The following is a 17468-nucleotide window of genomic DNA, read 5'->3' as shown; positions in this document are numbered from 1 at the left end:
CCAGAGTAGAAAACACACACAATGTTTCTGCATGATGGAGCATTTTCACCTCCGGACAAGATAAGTAGGCCAGGCTTCATTTTAATGTTTTTGTTGGAGCGTACATTGACTCTACTTAATTAGACCGTACTTTTGACACACTGTAAAATTTATATGTCAGGGTTTTTTTTTTTCCCCACCAACCTTGTCTCTTCCTGGTTAAACTAAAAACAGATGTATTCAAGCTTAGGTTAGAAATTCAACATCACCTCTGTCAAACTGAAGGACCTCATCTGTAGAGATCTCGTGTATGACCTGGGTTAATTTGTCAAGCATTACGCATTGATCAAAATGCCTCAGGACACTTGAGCTCACCCACACAGACATTAACAAACGTCACATCACACAAGGCGAGTCAACTGATCTGTCGTCAGCGCTGTTATCGAGGAGCAAACAAATAATGGGATCACTCCGATTTAAAAATAGCTTTTATTGCAGCTTTTCTCATGACAAGCTGCTCTGATCACACAGAGGGAAACAATTGTCCATGCTCGACATTAAAGCCTTGCGGTGGGAAAGCAGACAGAGGATCACACATTGACCATGATTTAAAAAAAAAAGAAAAAAGCAAAAGTGATGAAGAAGAATAAGAGAAGTGACGTGAAGAGTGGAAAAAACAAACAAACAGAAAAGGTGCAGTAGAAACAAACCCAAATATGAAAATATTCCAGCAACATGAAATAATTTACATGAATTCTCCCGTTTTTGTTGGTGTGATCATGGCAACAGCTGTCAGAGTTTTCAGTCTTTACATGATGAGTTATTCCCCTCCCATAACGAGTTTCAGCCTTCACCGTCTCAATCCTCGTGAATGTTGAAAAGCTTGGCCACTTCATTCAGATCTGCGTGTTCCTCTCCATCCTTGATTATCTGTAAACACACGGACATAATTAGCAAACAAATCCAAATTATTACAGGGTTCCCACTCTTTTTCAGAGATAATTTTGCAGGACTTTTCCAGGACATTTTCAATGATGATCAAGCTGGTATGACAGTCTAAATTTAGTTCCTAATTTAGTTCCTAAATAATCTAATATGATCCTCTCAGTGGAAGTCCACATTGAAAGACGTGCAGCCTATGGCCATCTATGAAATCATCTCATGCATGCTTAAAAATGATGGCGAATTGATTAAAGAATAATGCAACCACAGATGTACAGCACTTTAATGATGGGCAACTCTAATTTCAGCTTTCTCTTTTCTCAAAAAATATATAATAAGCAAAGTAAAAAAAACAAATGAGCCAGCAAAGGAATCAGGAAGCTGCCTTACTGAAATAAATGAATAATAATAATAATCAGAGGAGAACCGAATGACAAAAATGGCTACAAATGTTTCTCAACTCAACTCGAAGTACACCTGTTTTATCATGGTTTAGTCATGTTGGAATCATTTTCCAGAACAACACGTGATTTTCCAGGACATTTTACTTTTTCTCCCATTTCCCAGGTGTTTTCCAGTACTGGAAAACTGGTCAACTGTTTTCCAGGACACGTGGGAACCCTGTATAAAATTTACTTTTTTACCTTGTTTAAAAAAACATGAAAGCTTTGTACCTTTCTTGCAATAGGCATTCTGTTGAAGACATTCCACAGGATAATTCCCACCACTACTTTGTCTCTCAGGTAGAAGATAACTCCTTTTCCATAGTCGTCTCTTTGCCCCTCCACAGCCGGAGCTGGAGTTGAAGCAGCCACCGGGCTGATGGCTGTGTCTTCTGTTTCACTTTCTGAGCGGATCCCAGTTCCTGTGGCACATTTAAGATCAGTCATCAAATGTAGAGTTTATTTTTGTTTCATGGGAATAAGATTGTTTGTATATATATCACTGTTCCTACCCGACTTCTCTGTAGCAGCTCTTGGTGTATCCTTTGCTGTGGCTTTGGCAAACACTCCCACAGTTGGCAGGCTGCTGTCAACGATCCCGATCGCCTCGTAGCCCACATCTGGTCCCAGGTCACTCCTGTGAGAAACCACATGAGGTTAAAAAAACATGTTGAAAGCGAGCAATATTTTTTCTCCATGTTTTATTTAACCTAGACAAGACCTTTCAGTTATTAATAGAACTGAAGAATAACACAGAAAAAAAGGCTTGTAGCTGGAGTTAAACCAACCTGCACATACTGTCATTTTGCACAGTTTTATCCTCCAATTATAAGTACAACCACTTCTGGATTTTAAAACTCTTCTCAAACACTGTTTGTGTAGCTAAAACAGCTCCCACTCAAACAAACAAGCAGAGCTGAGAGGCTTCTCGTTAAAAATGTAGCTGTAAATTTCAGTGACAGCCCCCAACGGCTCCCGATGAGCTTAAAGCTGTCCGATGACCTGAAGTAAAATCTCAGCCAGATGTTGACAGATAACATGATGTGGTCATTTTACCCAGGGAGTCTGACAACTAAATATAGCACCAGTCAGAAGCCAGCCCAACCTGTGGGTCATCTGTTGATACCTTTTCAAGGGCCATCTGCACCTGTATGAACGACTGCAACGATAGGATGGGTGAACCCACACTGAATCACACTAACGAACTGCTCCAGGATACTGATCAGCTATTACTACTGGACACAGTGCTGAGATGAGAAACATAAATTTACAACATCATACTCATGTACTATAGTTTATTTATGAAAAACCTCAATTATAAAAACCTGAAAGAAATTGTGAACAATGTGTTTTCAAGAGATGACCTAGTGCAACAGAGCGCAAATCCATATGTGTCCTAATTTTCCAAATGAGTAAGAATTAAAAACATAGCTTAGGGCTGTATTGAATAATGTTAATGGAGCACTGTTTAGCGTCTGACTCATCTGTTAGCCTTAATATTAATCAAATCAGCCATCGGCTTTAGATAGCTGAGTTTACAGTCAGTACTGTAATGTAGTGTGAGTGCTTCACAGCTTTATCAGAAGATGTTAGGTTTTAGATGTTAAGTAGATTCAGATTAGAAGGATGTTTTCGTAGAATCTGCAGCAAAATATTTTGATGGTAAAAAAAGTTTAATGAGTTTTAATGTGCAAACGACATCGTGTCTGATTTTCCTGTGGTGTGGGGTGTGTTAAGAGTGATTTTGTCCGGTCGGAGCCGCTTGGAAGGCGTCAGAAGGAGAGATCGTAAATAATGAACATGTTTAACATTTACAACTACAAATCCTGTAGTGTGTGGGATGCACCGAGAGGAGACGAGCACGCACAGTGTGTAATGTCATGTGTACCGTAGCAAAAGCCAATCAAGACACAGACTGACGGAAGAGGAAGTAAAACAAACAAAAACATGGTGCCGGCAAAAACTCACTACTGTAATGCATACAGCCCACATTCCCGCCGTTTCCATGACTTTTTCCATAATCGTTTTTCTTTTTTGTGTGTGTTTTTGGAAAGTAAGAGGCCGAAAACAATCATCACTGCTTCATCCTGTTCATCCGCCATGTTTGTTTACACCGAAGTCACGTTTTACTATGCAAGATTTGGAATATTGAGCGTGAAGAGCCTCATACTCTGCTGAAGAACTGGTTAGTGTGTGGTGTGCCCCATAGTGCACACCACACACTATAAGATCAGTGCGATCTGTCTTTTGTTATCATCAAGTGTGTGGTCTCTACAGGATTCTTCAAATCGTCACACATTTAATGCGTGCCAGGCATTAGCTGCTGTTGCTTTAACTGTGATAATCATATATCATTTCTCATAGCTGTTGTCTTTAATATTAAAAACACTATATTTGAATGATAGTGGGTTTACGATCAGCAGTAACTGAGACCATTACTGCTGTGGAATGAACAAGCTGGAGGAATCACAACAGCTTGATTCTGCAGCCACTTGCACTAAAATTCAAAAGCAATATCAACATCTAATCTAACAACATCTGCGTGTGTACAAACAGGCTGCTTTGAATGACAGTCATATGTATTTTTTGGGACTGCAGTGAATCCCTGTTGTCAGCATCGTGTCATATTTCACCAGCTGTTGAAAACATGCAGTCGCTGTATGACTAGTTTAAAGTAGGCCATACTTCTCACTGTGGACTTGGCAGCCCCTGAAAATCTGCCACAGTCCCTCTGTGTTCATATTAGTTGTGTTTTTTAAACAGAGTCAGTTAATTTATGATGGGCTTAAAAAAGTCTCAGTGAGGAATGCAGCCCTCTGCTGGGAACTCCAACCTAATGTCCTCTAAAGGCATTTTAAATAATTTAAGACTTAATGGTATTCAAGAATTCAAAGCAATCATGCATGTTCATGTGGCTTCTGAAAGGATTAAATCTGAGTCATGTGCACCATTGTATATCCTGCTCCTAACCCCCTTATTTAAATTAATGCATTGAACTTAGACCTGTTCTATCTATGATTCAAGCTGGATCTCACTCACTCAGGAGTTTTCCTTCATTTCCACTTTGAGTCTCTTTCATTGCTTGCGGTTACAGCGATGATTTACCGAATGGTCTACACTTACGAATCATGGAAACCCTGATCCAGTACCACAAGCAGGACAGAGTTAGTGCTCATGACACTCACCAGAACATAGATTGATGCCAGTAGGGTTTGTTGGCTCCAGTCATGTTCTCTCCTGCGAGTCTCCCACTCACAACAGCGTGATCGTGATGCTCCACTCGTCTGCGGCCCAGTCTGATGTCATAGAAACACGCAGCATCTCCTGCCTGCATTGAAACAGAAGGATTGAGGCTACACGGCATGCGTTTAAGATTACTAACCATATTACGAGTGCATTACACATCTTGGGATCTGTTTTTTTCTTGATCATGACCTGAGTTAGCCAGATGAGGGCACTATAACACAATACAAGACTGGAGAGGTTGAAAGATTGGATTGCTGAATACTTGAGTGAAGGCCAAAATTGACCCACATTTCTGTGTTTTCTTGTCCACCCTGTACAGCTCTCCATTACTGTGCTACCTCAGACCACTTATATAAACATTAACTTACCACCCAAATATTGGATCTAGCTTGTAGTTCTGCATTAACCCGAAAGCCACCAAAGTCAGAGTCCACCTCCAGACCTGCTGACTTTGCAAGGTCAACATTGGGCTCCAGGCCAACAGATGCAACTATGTGGTCTGTTTTGACCTGTGAAGGGAAGTACAACTTGATAAGTAACAAATAAATCATTCCCTAATTTAAACTGAGCTTGTGTAAAAAACCTGGAACCTACGAGTCGGCCGTCCTTCAGCAGGATTTCTAACTTGTCGTCTTTGCAGGTCACAGATTTCACCAGAGCTTCTGAGATGATTTTCACACCCTCTAGAAAACCAAATGGAAAAGTTAGTCTCAAAATAAACAGAAGAATAGAAGTACAAGTATTCTCTTGAGGTTTGTTCAGACAAGGAATGGACGAACCTCTCTTGACTTTGTCTGTTGTCCAGTTGCTCAGATACTCAGGCAACACTTTCCCCATGTTGCCCTTCTCAGGGTACATCTGAATCACCTCCAGGTCGGACTCATGTGCTGAAAGAAAGAAAGAGAAACCATGAGTGATCTAGCGACAGGTTTGTGCTTAGGAACATCAGTATTTCTAATATTTTCTCATTTTATCCTGAAATCTTACATCTCCTGCCGAGGGCACAGGCCAGCTCGCTGCCCAAGAAGCCGCCCCCGATGATTGTGATGGACTTGATGTTTCTGGACACCTTGTCCAGGGATTTAAAGTCTTCAACCTGTGGAGAAAAACAGCATTCATAATGATGTTGTGTCTTTTGTAAAAGCTGTTGATGTGTCAAGAGGTCACCTGTCACAATTCAAGTTGACCTTTTACTTATGTGTTAACCTTAATCTTATGGTTAACATTAATTATTTAGCTATCCATCTGCTTCCTGGTTTTCTATGCTTAAATTATTTCCTATCTTTAACTGTAATGAAAGATCATCTAAAGACTGGATTATACTACATAGTTTTTGTTTGTTCTATTCTCGAGTTGTTGAGTTTACATTTTCAGAGTATTTCATGTCACCGAACTCTACCATATGATGAGCTTGCTTGCTATTTGCCAGAATTCCCAGACAGAAATATCGCCCACTTGTGGGCAAACACAGACCTTGCGGAACAAAGTTGTCCTCTTCATCACCTCCTCTCCCGCTCTCTCAATCACCTGCAGGTTTCTTGGTACACCACCTGGAGAGAAAAGCTCAGATTAGCTTCAGTCAGGTTTCATTACTCAACTCAACTCAAACTTTATTGTCATTCTAGGTGGAGGTGAATGTGAAAGGGAGTAGCGTGTTCAGGAGACTCACAGCATGGGGGAAGACTGTTGCACACTCTGTGATTAAATCAATCCGAAGTGCCTCACCTGTAGCAATCAAACATTTGTTGTATGAAATCTCAGTATCATCGTCCAGCTTCACTTTGTTTCCTCTCACGTCCATGTGTACCACCTGAAATAGAGTCAGGATAGAAACAGATTGTTGTCAAAATCTTTCATTAACAAAACTCTCCATCTCTGAAATAAATCATCTCTAACACACATTAGGGATTGTATATAATTTTAGAAGTGAGCTTAATGTGGTGTGACTTATACATAAAAACAAACCTTTTTGCCCGTGAGAACAGCAACACCGCCATTTTCTGCACCTTCCAGTTCTTCTGGACTGATGTAGAACGACGCTGGCTGGAAGTAGATACTGAAAAATACAGACAGAGAGGAAATATTTTATCACATGTTTTATTACATGAATCCTCTGACAGTATAATCTTCGTACGAGGTCGGATACAATTTCAGTTGTAGTAGGTATTGTGAGTGGTTTACTGGGAAGATCGTTTCCTACAAATGAAATGATGCAAGCTTGGTTTTCAACAATAGTATTTGCCTAAATACAGTAGAAAGGGGAAGTCAGTTAGAACAGAGTTTAGGGAACAGGAAAGGTGCAGAACTCCACTGAAAACAAAAAGATGTAACAGACAACACAGTCTAACTCACGATATACAAATGCGGGGTCGTGAGATGTCTTCTAGAATGTTTTCATTTTTTTTTTTTGCAGACCAGCTAAATGAAGCCACATTAAATCACTTTGAGGGACAGCGGGAGTCGCGAGTCTTTGGCACCTATATTTGCGGGGGGCTGAAAAGTCTGGGAACCCCAGTCTAACTGATGCAACTGCAACAATCCCTTATTTACTCAAAGAGAAAGAAATGTTCAGATACCCCTTAGATATACAGCCTTACACACATCTTTGAACCTACAGGACGGTGTGTGACAAGGTTAGAGTCTCAAGCAGCATCTGCTAACTTTTGGAGCTTCCAGTAGCAACAAGCCCATTCTGCCGTCCTGTGCGTTATTGTTGGTGTTGTTTACAATCTGAATTACAGCTTTAGAGGTGCAAATGGAGTTGACAAACAACATCTACAACCAGATTATAACCATGCTACACTTGCATGCAGATGTTTATGTGCAATAAAGCTAAATTGTTATCAGATGATAGCCGATCGGTTCAAGGATTGTATTATGATTAATTGTCTCACCTCTGTTGCTCTGACTGTTTTCATGCAGCTAAAGACGGCTAAAGCCCGAGTTGACTCTGCTGTCCTGCCTGCTGAGTAGAATGTTCCAAAGAAGCTTCTTCTTAGTCATTGACTGACTAACTTATCTTTAAATTCCAACTAACTGACAAGTCAAAAGGTAAAAAAAACCCCAAAGAAAATAGTCAAAGTTAAGCACAATTGACTTAACTTGGCTTAATAGGGGATCACAGATTCTACAGACAAATCATGTCAAATTGGTTTACATTAGCTGGCTAACAGTAGCAGAGCTAGCACCACAAGCTTTTGGTTCTTGCAGGTTAACGTCCACGGCCCGTATGCACGTCCAGCCATTACACAAACGGGACCATTAGTCTTAACGTACCGTTATGGAACGGCCCATTTGGTCGTAGTGTTAGCTGGAAGCACGACTGCAAATAATTGGTCAATCAAGTAATTGCGCCATGAAAGCGAGGCTGGTGCAAAACGTCATATGTCCAGGGAACCTCCTGGAAAACCCCTATCCAACAAATTCGAATTGCACATGCCTACTACATATAAACAACAATAAACATGGCGAGTGGTACCGATGTGACTGAGACAAGATCAAATGGACATTTTATTACAAGAATAAAGAATGAACAAACCGCTATTATCAGCAAGTCAATCGTCAAAGATAACAAACAAAGACAAAGGGAAAGTTTGGCTTAAGAGCTTTAAGCGGGTAAATGGGTGTGGTGTTTCTGAGCACACACTAGAAGACCTAAAAAATGAAATAAGCAACATGATTTGTTGATGGCGGTGCTTGTTGCTTGTTGCGACCACCTGTCCCCCCATTGAAGGATGAGGACTTGTTAACTGAGTTGTTTGGGAAGGATCCACTTCACGGTATTGCTGGTAGGTTACCTAAGAATTATTTCTAATTCATTCATGTCAAATAATCTACAGAAGTATTTTATTTTACATTTTCTATTTCGTCTTAAACGGTAATGCATAAGCACGGTGTCCTCCATCCTTTAAACAGCCTATTAGGTGTGATAGTCCTGCCGTTAGCACCTGTAATGGGGGGGGTCTAATGGCATTAAATGTAATGCTTTGTTGGGGCGTTAACCTGGCTCATGCACACCGCTAATCCATTTTCTTTTTCACCATTAGTGCAAACGGCCCGTTTTCATCGCTCATCAGTGGACGTGCATACGGGCCCACATCAATGCTATCTGTTGCCTATGCTTGTTTACATGCGGGTAGTAGAGCCACATAGCATTATGGCAGTAGATAATAACCAAAGCTACAGCCCTGGCTACGCTACAGATAAAACTTGACCGACTTGTAATTCTGGTTCAGACTGGTGATGGCATTTAATCGTTAAGTCGACCAAACCGGACATCCCTACTACAGAGACCAAAACACTGTTACATGCATGCAGATTCTGAATTTATAGGCAGAACTGTTTAAAGGGAATACAAGGAGACAAACCGAACAGATTTGAGGATATATAGCAGAGTACACTGAAAGCACAACACTGAAGAAAAAAAAGAAATCACACCTTCTTTCCTTTCCATTCCACTGTTTGAATCGCAGAGTGTCTGTCACACTGGGGTCATCAGAGAACCAAAGTTCCTTAGAAAGAGGAGGTCTCATGTATGGAAGATCTGGCTCATCTGTCACAATTAATACCTGGAATCAAATTTTAAAAAAGGTTAACTCATACGATATTAAACAACTAAAAATAAAACTCCTGAAAACTGCCATACTCTGAGGCAAATAAACTGAATTCAGAGTTGAGCTCTTATTTTGTAAACAGAGGGTTTTGCTGACCTTGGCACCAGGGTCTCTCGCTCGAATGGAGCGTGCAGCTGCAAAAGAGGCAGTTCCTCCACCGATAAGGAGATAGGGTGTGTGTGAGGGGACCTTGGCAGTGGCAGGTGTGGACTCAACTACTGGAGTTTGAATAAAAGAGCAAGAGCAAGGAGGGGAAAGAGATGAGTTGGACATAGAGGGAGTGAGAAGAGATAGAAAGTCAAAAGCAAGAGAGACACAACAATTACTGCACGTTCTTGGATGCCTATCAGTCACTGCGACACACACAAATACACCTGAGGGAAGTGAATGGGGAGAGAAATTATAAGTTTTCATGTGAGTGAGATTAACCTTTATCTTTACAAGTACCCAAACAATGTGATAAAAACCAGGAACAGGCAGGGAGGAAAAGCTGTACTGGAGGAAAAAAAGGTTAAAAACATAAAAAGGAGAGAAGGTGTTGGAGAATTAACATTATCTTTATCAGAATGGAAGAAGTGTCGTGTCTGCCCGCTTCCCCCACTCCAACCAAGGCTGGACTTTGGTCTTACCACTCTCTACCACCACTTCAGGCGGAGGCGTAGGGGACTCTGCTGCGGGGCTTTCTGCTGCTGCTGGAGGTTCTGTTAGTGTGACCGGAGCACGAAGCAGTTAAGACAAAACACACACACAACGCTGTGGCAAATGTACATCTGTGGATCCTTGAACGGGGTCTGACTAAGCTTACCACTCTCCACAACAGGTTCAGGTTCCGGTTCAAGTGCATGTTCAGGGGGCGGCGACTCTGTAAGTTCAGCTGGGGACGGCTCAGAGGGGGGCGAGGGTTCTGGTAGTATGGGGCAAAGTTACATGATAACCTCTCTTGATATTGACTATGTTTATCTATGCCACAGAGTCAGAACAGGTGTTATAAACAAGGGTTATCATAGCACCTGAAATGTCAGACAAAAATTAATATTTTTTTAAAAGCATGAGCAAATTAATCAAATTGAAGCATCTTTCTTCTCAAATCTTACCCTCCTCTACTACAGCTTCAGCAGCTGGAGCTGCTGTCTCTTCAGCAGGGGCTTCTACCACCGGCGTCTCTACCACCGGCTCCTCTACCACCACCGGCTCCTCTACCACCACCGGCGCCTCTATCACCACCGGCGCCTCTATCACCGGCTCCTCTACTACTGGCACCTCTACCACCGGCTCCTCTACAACTGGCTCGTCTGCTATTGAGGTAGTTTAAGCATGGGTTAGGATAACAATTCTTCAAGAAATTATTTAAGGAGAAGGCCACCAGGATTCATGCATTTCTCCAGCTTTACCCTGTGAACATTCTGCAGAGCATGCACAGTAACACAACAACAACTGGAAGCTGCCCGGTCTCTGGTTGACTATTAGCACTGTGAAACATGCAGTAAACACAAGATGCATTTAAATTAAGTTTTATAAAAAGGAGTCTTGTGGGTTGTTTCCCTTTTGTCTCACCTAGCTCATGTAAATAAGGTTTAAGTTTCTATAGTTTTGAGACTTCCTTTTTAAATCAGGCTGCATGAAAAATGTCTGAGGGCAGCTTCCAATTATAAACAATTAGGGATGCACAATATTATTGACACATTATCGTTATTGGCCGATATTGGCTTTAAAACGAACTATCCGATATCGGCCAACACGCCAATATCTGCCGATAAAATAATGGGCTGCTGCACACATGTTGGGCTCATGTTTTAAGTTAAATTTGAATTTAAGCGGCAGTCTGTAAGGTACATCTAGCTGACTAATTTAGGCACATTTACTGTCAAAGAGTAAACCATTTTATTTAATTTGGGTTTAATTGCTGTACAGTTGCACTTTTCACATGTTCCCTGTGAACAGAGGTTAGGTTTACTTACTATGTCAAATGTGAAATTGGCCAAATTTGCCCTGGTTGTGGGTTTTGTTATGATTGTCTCAGGGAGAGCATCATCCAAGTTTTAAGTAGGATGGATCTTTCTGTATTAATTTTGTTTGAAAGCAATTGTCATAAATAAATATGCAGCTTTAAGTATTAAGTATTTTTCTTATTTTGCACAAGAAATTAATATCACATAACAAATGTGATAAGAGTATCACCATAATACTGTACACTAATTCCAATACAGAAGAGAATTGATGATCTCTGCAATTAGGTGTGTGGGAAAAAATATATCGGTAATCGGCTAAATGAGTTGTAAAATATCTGCATATGGGATATCGGCAAAAAATCCAATATCGTGCATCCCTATAAACAATATCACATAACATTCAATAAAAATAATTTTAAAAAACCCTTTTGAATTCTACCCCAGAAGAAAGTTTCACACAAGTATGAAAAATTCACAGAAAGGAATCAAAGGGAGTGTTTCCATCTTTCACCACATGTCAAAAAATCACAACAGGAGCAAACTTGTACGTAAAATAAAGTGAAAACTTCAATGACTGTGACGGAAATATTCACACAGAAATATTTCAGAATGGAGGTGAGTGTGTGAGCGTTGAAAGTTGTACTGGAATTTAAAAGGGTTAGTTTTACAGGTTAGAGGAAACAGTACATTAAACCAACATTAAACACATGTGTGACTGAACACGAGACGGTGAATGAAAATGAGAAACATGCAACAAAAGGGAAAATGACAATACATGCAGATATCTTCTCAGCTAGTGGATATAAACAAGAATTCCAGGTACAAGACAAAAGTTAAATATCCAGCATTAAACTGGTCATCACCATGTATCCTATTTTTAACAGATTTTTTAAATGGAAAGTTTTAGCAGGGTAAAAAGAGTGAAAAGACAGGTGTGTTTTATGGCCTTGTCTTGCAATTACCCAACTTGACCAGCTGGTGTCACCATTTCTGGCCTTAAGTTTGTCTTTGCAGGACACCATGTGAACACAGTGTAATAATAAAAAGGTTTCATGTTGTTCACAGTTCCATATTGAGAAACCTTTTTCCTATTACTGTAGGTTCCAACTCACTGTTCACATGCAGGAGGCAGATGTTTTATGCATGCATGTAGGGATTTAAAAAAAAAAGCAAACAACCTGGGGGTGGCTCTGTTGTGTCACTGGGGACTGCTGCTGCTTCAGTCTCAGGGGCCGGGGCGCTCGGCTCCTCTGGGGGGGGTTCTGCCACAGGTTCTGGTGAAGGTTCTGCCACAGGTTCTGCTTGTGGCTCAGGAACAACTGAGAGAGAGGAATTAAAATAATAATAAAAAATAAGCTTTTAAATAACTTAAAACAACACTTAAAATGTCTTGTGTGTCATGTGACATGTTTTTCGACCGCAGGAACCAGGGTCTAAATGTAGTTCCGGGGGATAATCTCCCCCCTGAAAAGACCCGGCTTGGGGGGGCGGTACTTTTCAAAGGTCCTGGGACTTATGGTTGAACATACGGTGTTTGTGGAGTTAACACAGTTGTTGAAACACAGAGGGAGTTCTTGTGAATGCATGCTAGTTTAGTTTTTATTAAGATTTCAAAATATTATTTAATATCATTTTTTTCTCCATACGTCACTGGCCTGATTTGCACAATCTACCCGGGACTTCAGCCCGCGGTCGAAACGCAGACAACAATGGGGGCACAGGAACCTTTTAGTTCCAGGGAAAGTAGTTCTGGGGGCTAAAAGACCCTGGAACTCTCGGTCGAAATGCACCTTCTGATGCTTTGTATGTCAGAAAGTTAAATACAATGTAAATCAACCCACCACTTACCAAACACAGTTGTTTTCAAGTATAAAACAGCTGACTTAAAGGTAATAAAGAGGAAGCCACACTGTGCACTGCAGAGTCAGCTACTTCTAAACAAACTTTACCGTTTATTCAACTTTAACTGTAATTTAATAAAAGCTGTTGTTTTTTTCCTTCAAAGAGTGACACAGCAAAAACAATACAGGCCCTGTTTTCTTACAGTGTTTGAGGAGTGTGTGCAGGCTCTGTTCAAAGTAAGTTTTATGACCTATAAAGTTATTAACAGAGGTGGAGTTTGATCTATAAATCTTAAGATTATTATCTGCCAGGGAGTGAGAAAGAAATCACTTACTCTCTGTGTCAGTGGATTCCACAGCTGAAACAAACAACAACAACACAACAATCAAAACAAAGAAGTTCTTAAACTATCATTACTAAAGCATCAGCAAAGTTCCAACAAATATTCAAAGTTTTAAAATCCTTAAATTCTGTTCATCAAAATTGCTCACTGGAAAGCTCCAACTCGATGAGCGAGGCTGGCTGTTCTGCGTTGAGTTTTAGTGGTCTGGATGAGATTTCATCAATGCGTTCCTGGTATCGTTTTTGGTCTCCCTTTAAAGTTCGGTACGCCTGTGAAAACAAAAAATACCTTACAACCGGTTCAACTGTGAAACTTCCTGTCAGTTGCTACATTTAGTGCATGTTCCTGTGTGTAATGAGGTACAAAGCGAACTCACATAAACTCCACCACCAAGAAACGTTGCTCCAACCAGAAGGACGTAGATCTGGTTCTCCCGACCCCCCCCTGTGGGCGCGGTGGACATGCGAGCCGCAGGTACTTGTGCTGGTAGTCTGCCATGGGTTAATCCTGAAAACAATTTAACAAATCACAGAATCAGAGTAAGTGTTGAGAAACTGCATCGATTATGATCCACATTGCAGTACATCCATGTGTTGCACCCTTACAACCCTTAATAGTAGAGATGTGACGTTCACGAACGAGTCGGTCTTTTGAACGGTTCTATATATTTTTTATTAGAACTTGATTTTTAGTGTCTGTCTATTCATGTTTGTACAGGGAGTACGCAAAAATACCAGAGTCAAATTCTTTGTATTCTTGAGATACATTGTGATTAAAGTTCTTTCTGATTCTTTCTGATTCTCTTTTAAGTGAACGATGAGAACCGATTCACAGTTGCAAGGCGTTCATTTGGGAGACGTTTTTATATCACATCACATTTCTATAATGTCCTAATTTTTATTCTAGTTGTGTTTATATTTTTATATACATATGTTTATTCTTATTTATTATTTTTATTTTTTTTCTGTATTGTTAAAATGTTCTTGTGTGGAAAATTTCACAGTAGTTGTTTTGCATGGAAGTTATCTGTAGCCTGTGTAGTTTTTAAAGTACCACAAAGTTTTTTGTTGAGGGAAAATTCAAAATAGTGAACTCACTGTCGAAGCATGGGGATATGGCACTATCTTATGGAATGTTTACAATGCCAAATGAAATTATAATCAATATTTCAGAATAATTCCCACCAATAGAGTATATATACATACTGGTGGGATGTGTAAGTTTGAATTATTATGATCCAAATCTTATCTTATAACTGCTACCAGTGATTGTTTCCTTGATAAAAACGAGTTACCCCTGGTTAACTTCTAAGAAATAAATAAATACAATGAGACAAAGAGTCAGTCTTTTGAACGTCTCTTTGAAAGGAACGGCTCCTCAAGATCCGGTTCCCTTCAAAGAGCCATAAATCCCATCTCTACTTAATAGCATATCACTTTGCTTTGGTTAGAAAGCAACAACGTGGGGTGAGACACAACGAGCACAAAACCACATGCCCAAGCATTCAATCCTAACTTTAAGCATATGAAAGGGTGTGTGTATCGTATGTATAAAAACCTGCTATCGATGTTAGATCAATACTGTAATCTTAATAATGTCAATCAAATTAGGCTACCACAACAGCTACTAGCAGCTTGTTGAAAATGTGGCATATGCAGGTAAGGGACTTAGTGAGTGTACAGATAAAATAAATACCAAGTGGTTCAATTATTAGTGGAATCAAAGTTAACTTGTAGGATTTTTCTGCACAATATTCATATGGATGTAGACTGTTGTTAACCCTCCTGTTATGTTCTTTTCTCAGTAACAGCAATAATGTTTCTGGGTCAATTGGACCTGGGCCATATTTAATGATTCAAAAGTGTCAGAACCCCAAAATATCCCAATACAATTTTTTAAAAAAAATCTAATTTTAACTCCATTACTAACCATTTAAATCAAGATATAATGCAATGCTGTTCTTTAAATCTCACAGATCATGGTTCAATGAGGATAACTCACTCGTTTTTCATAAAACAAAATGTTAAAACTTGTTTTAATGTATATTGGAAATACCTAAATATAAATACAATAGTTTTACATGACATAGATTTCTGTTTATTCTATTTTACATTTAATTTTATTTTATTTTTATGAAGTGATGTAGATAAATGATCACAACACATCTTCTGTCACATGCTGCCCAGATTTTTATGCTGCACTTAGCTACTTTGGAAGGCATATATTACCTAAAATTGACTTTAAAAAGGGTCAATTTGACCTGTAACAGAAAAGGGCACACACAATTTGAGTTGGATTAAGAGGCTATAATCCTCATAATGATCAACCCCTCTGATGGATTACTTTCCTTTACAGTATTTCTCATTGGTAAAACATATTTCTTGACATCCACCACACTTTTCTCAACACTATAAGAAGAAAACCCAATTTTCAAACTACATTCACCAAACCTCTGACTCTTCCTGCAAAACCAAACAATGTTGTCAGATCATATCCCAAGTCGATCAAAATTAAAACAAGACTGAGCAGTCATCACACACTACATCAAAAAAGATTGCTCAGGACATGAAGCTGTAGAAATAATAATGTTTGTTGTTAACAGTAGGCTAAATGAATAACAAAATATCAATGAACAAATATAAATGAGAAGCACATTACAGAGTAATCCTCAAAAACAAACTGAAGTGCTTACAGTATCTACAATCATTCAGCCACAGAATCGTGTCTCTGTGCTGGGTCAGGCCACAGGACTTCATCCACATCATAGGCCACATTCTCCCTGGCCAGGCAACGGGGGAAAAACCCTGACGTGCCGGATCCAGGCTTATATTGGTCTCCTCAGATCATTAGACACAAGTGTGATCAGTTTTGAGCGGTTGTGTTTAAGCTGTGACACCTGTGTTTCAAATGTGTTTAACTTTTACTACCTGTGCTTACCATTATGCAACACAAGTGCATCACAGTGCAGAATTATGTTTTAGTGAGTGAGAATGTGTTTGCAAGTTGGTGAGAGGGGCTTATGGTTTTGCCAAGAGTGACTGATTCAATGCATGGGTTCAGGCTGCTAAGAATTTGGTTCAGACTATAGGGTTTAGTATTTTGGTGATTGAGAAATGCTGTAATAACTCCTTATTGCTTCATCACTTCTAAACCTCCCCCTAGCTTATGAGTATACTCAGGAGGGAGGAGGAGGAGCAGGAGGGCTCTGCTTATCCTGAAACAGTCACAATGGACTGAATCCTCTGTAATCCAGGTCAAAATCGACATATGAAAGCAGCCACTGGGAACACCTGTTATTTCATAACCACACAGCAAACCATCATTGGCTTCAACATGTGCGACAGAAACACCAGTTTGTTGGATTTAAAGCAGTGTTGGTTAGCAAAAGGCCAGATGAGTATGATATAGTTTAAGTTGTATGCTTACTTTTGACTTGTGCTTGTTAACTTTGCATATACTGATTAGCAGTTAGCTTTGTTGCAGACACACAAGGTCAAAATACTTGCATAAAGCACAGACTGAAGTTCCCCTGTAGTCTTTAGCATGCTGTCATTGTAGTGAAGTGTCGTGGTGAATTAACCCACACATATCTGAACTTCATTTAGTTATCAAGTTACTGTCACTAGTCACTTACCTGTTCGTCTCACATTCTGCCGGCACACACTGGATGAAGCTCTAGCTAGAGGTGCAAGCTTTTTCCATGCAGTTCTACATTTCAGCATTGTGGCTCTGATCCGCTCTAACGGTGCCCCTGCGAACTAGCCGAACTTGTCGGACGTGAACTCCAGCTAGTTAACGTTAAACAAGTCCTCTGCCAGTCCTCACTGACAACTAGCAGCACCGCGCTCCTCGCCAAGGCCAGAGACAGGTCACACGTTTTAAGGGGATTATGGGTAAAGGGAAAGAGTCTCTCTAAACGGGAGATTGGTCACCACCGGAAGTGTAGGGAGGATAACGCTTTGGGAAAAGATGGCGTCTCCACTTATGTTAGTGACGGTACTAAAGATGAGTTCCTTTAAATCTGAATCGACTTGGCATTATTTTTTTGTGTTTGCTATGTAATAAACAATTCATAGTAATTTTGAAATCATATGGTTAACAATTATATGAC

General features: G+C 40.0%; 1 protein-coding gene across 5 annotated transcripts; it reads right to left on the bottom strand.

The window, feature by feature from the left end:
• Positions 1 to 449: 449 nt before the first annotated feature.
• aifm1 (apoptosis inducing factor mitochondrion associated 1) lies at positions 450 to 17242 on the bottom strand. 5 transcript variants are annotated; one of them, XM_034683465.1, is made up of 21 exons: positions 16992 to 17242; positions 13734 to 13864; positions 13506 to 13626; positions 13349 to 13372; positions 12351 to 12491; positions 10318 to 10518; positions 10029 to 10127; positions 9853 to 9924; positions 9320 to 9441; positions 9048 to 9178; positions 6576 to 6666; positions 6336 to 6420; positions 6084 to 6160; positions 5598 to 5706; positions 5390 to 5497; positions 5205 to 5293; positions 4979 to 5119; positions 4550 to 4692; positions 1877 to 2001; positions 1596 to 1786; positions 450 to 909 (listed from the first exon to the last, which is right to left on the bottom strand). In XM_034683465.1, exons 1-21 carry the CDS (start codon positions 17077 to 17079, stop codon positions 838 to 840), a joined length of 2361 nt encoding a protein of 786 aa, XP_034539356.1. In that variant the 5' UTR covers positions 17080 to 17242; the 3' UTR covers positions 450 to 837. The 5 variants fall into 5 exon arrangements, with proteins under 5 accessions (XP_034539356.1, XP_034539358.1, XP_034539357.1 ...); XM_034683467.1 differs by having other exon boundaries at positions 9320 to 9438; XM_034683466.1 differs by having other exon boundaries at positions 10318 to 10515.
• Between the last annotated feature and the right edge of the window lie 226 nt (positions 17243 to 17468).

Source organism: Notolabrus celidotus, chromosome 5, assembly GCF_009762535.1.
Source record: "Notolabrus celidotus isolate fNotCel1 chromosome 5, fNotCel1.pri, whole genome shotgun sequence".
Classification (NCBI taxonomy): domain Eukaryota; kingdom Metazoa; phylum Chordata; class Actinopteri; order Labriformes; family Labridae; genus Notolabrus; species Notolabrus celidotus.
Note: the sequence above shows the minus strand (reverse complement) of the source record. Positions and strands in the feature narration are given on the sequence as shown.

Bases quoted from the DNA above. Each gene is read 5' to 3' on its own strand.
- aifm1 (XM_034683465.1), bottom strand. From the start codon at position 17,079: ATGCTGAAATGTAGAACTGCATGGAAAAAGCTTGCACCTCTAGCTAGA. The intron at 6,667-9,047 runs GTGTGATTTCTT...TGTATTTTTCAG, and splicing joins TGGAATGGAAAGGAAAGAAG to TATCTACTTCCAGCCAGCGT. The intron at 6,421-6,575 runs GTTTGTTTTTAT...ACTCTATTTCAG, and splicing joins CTGTTCTCACGGGCAAAAAG to GTGGTACACATGGACGTGAG.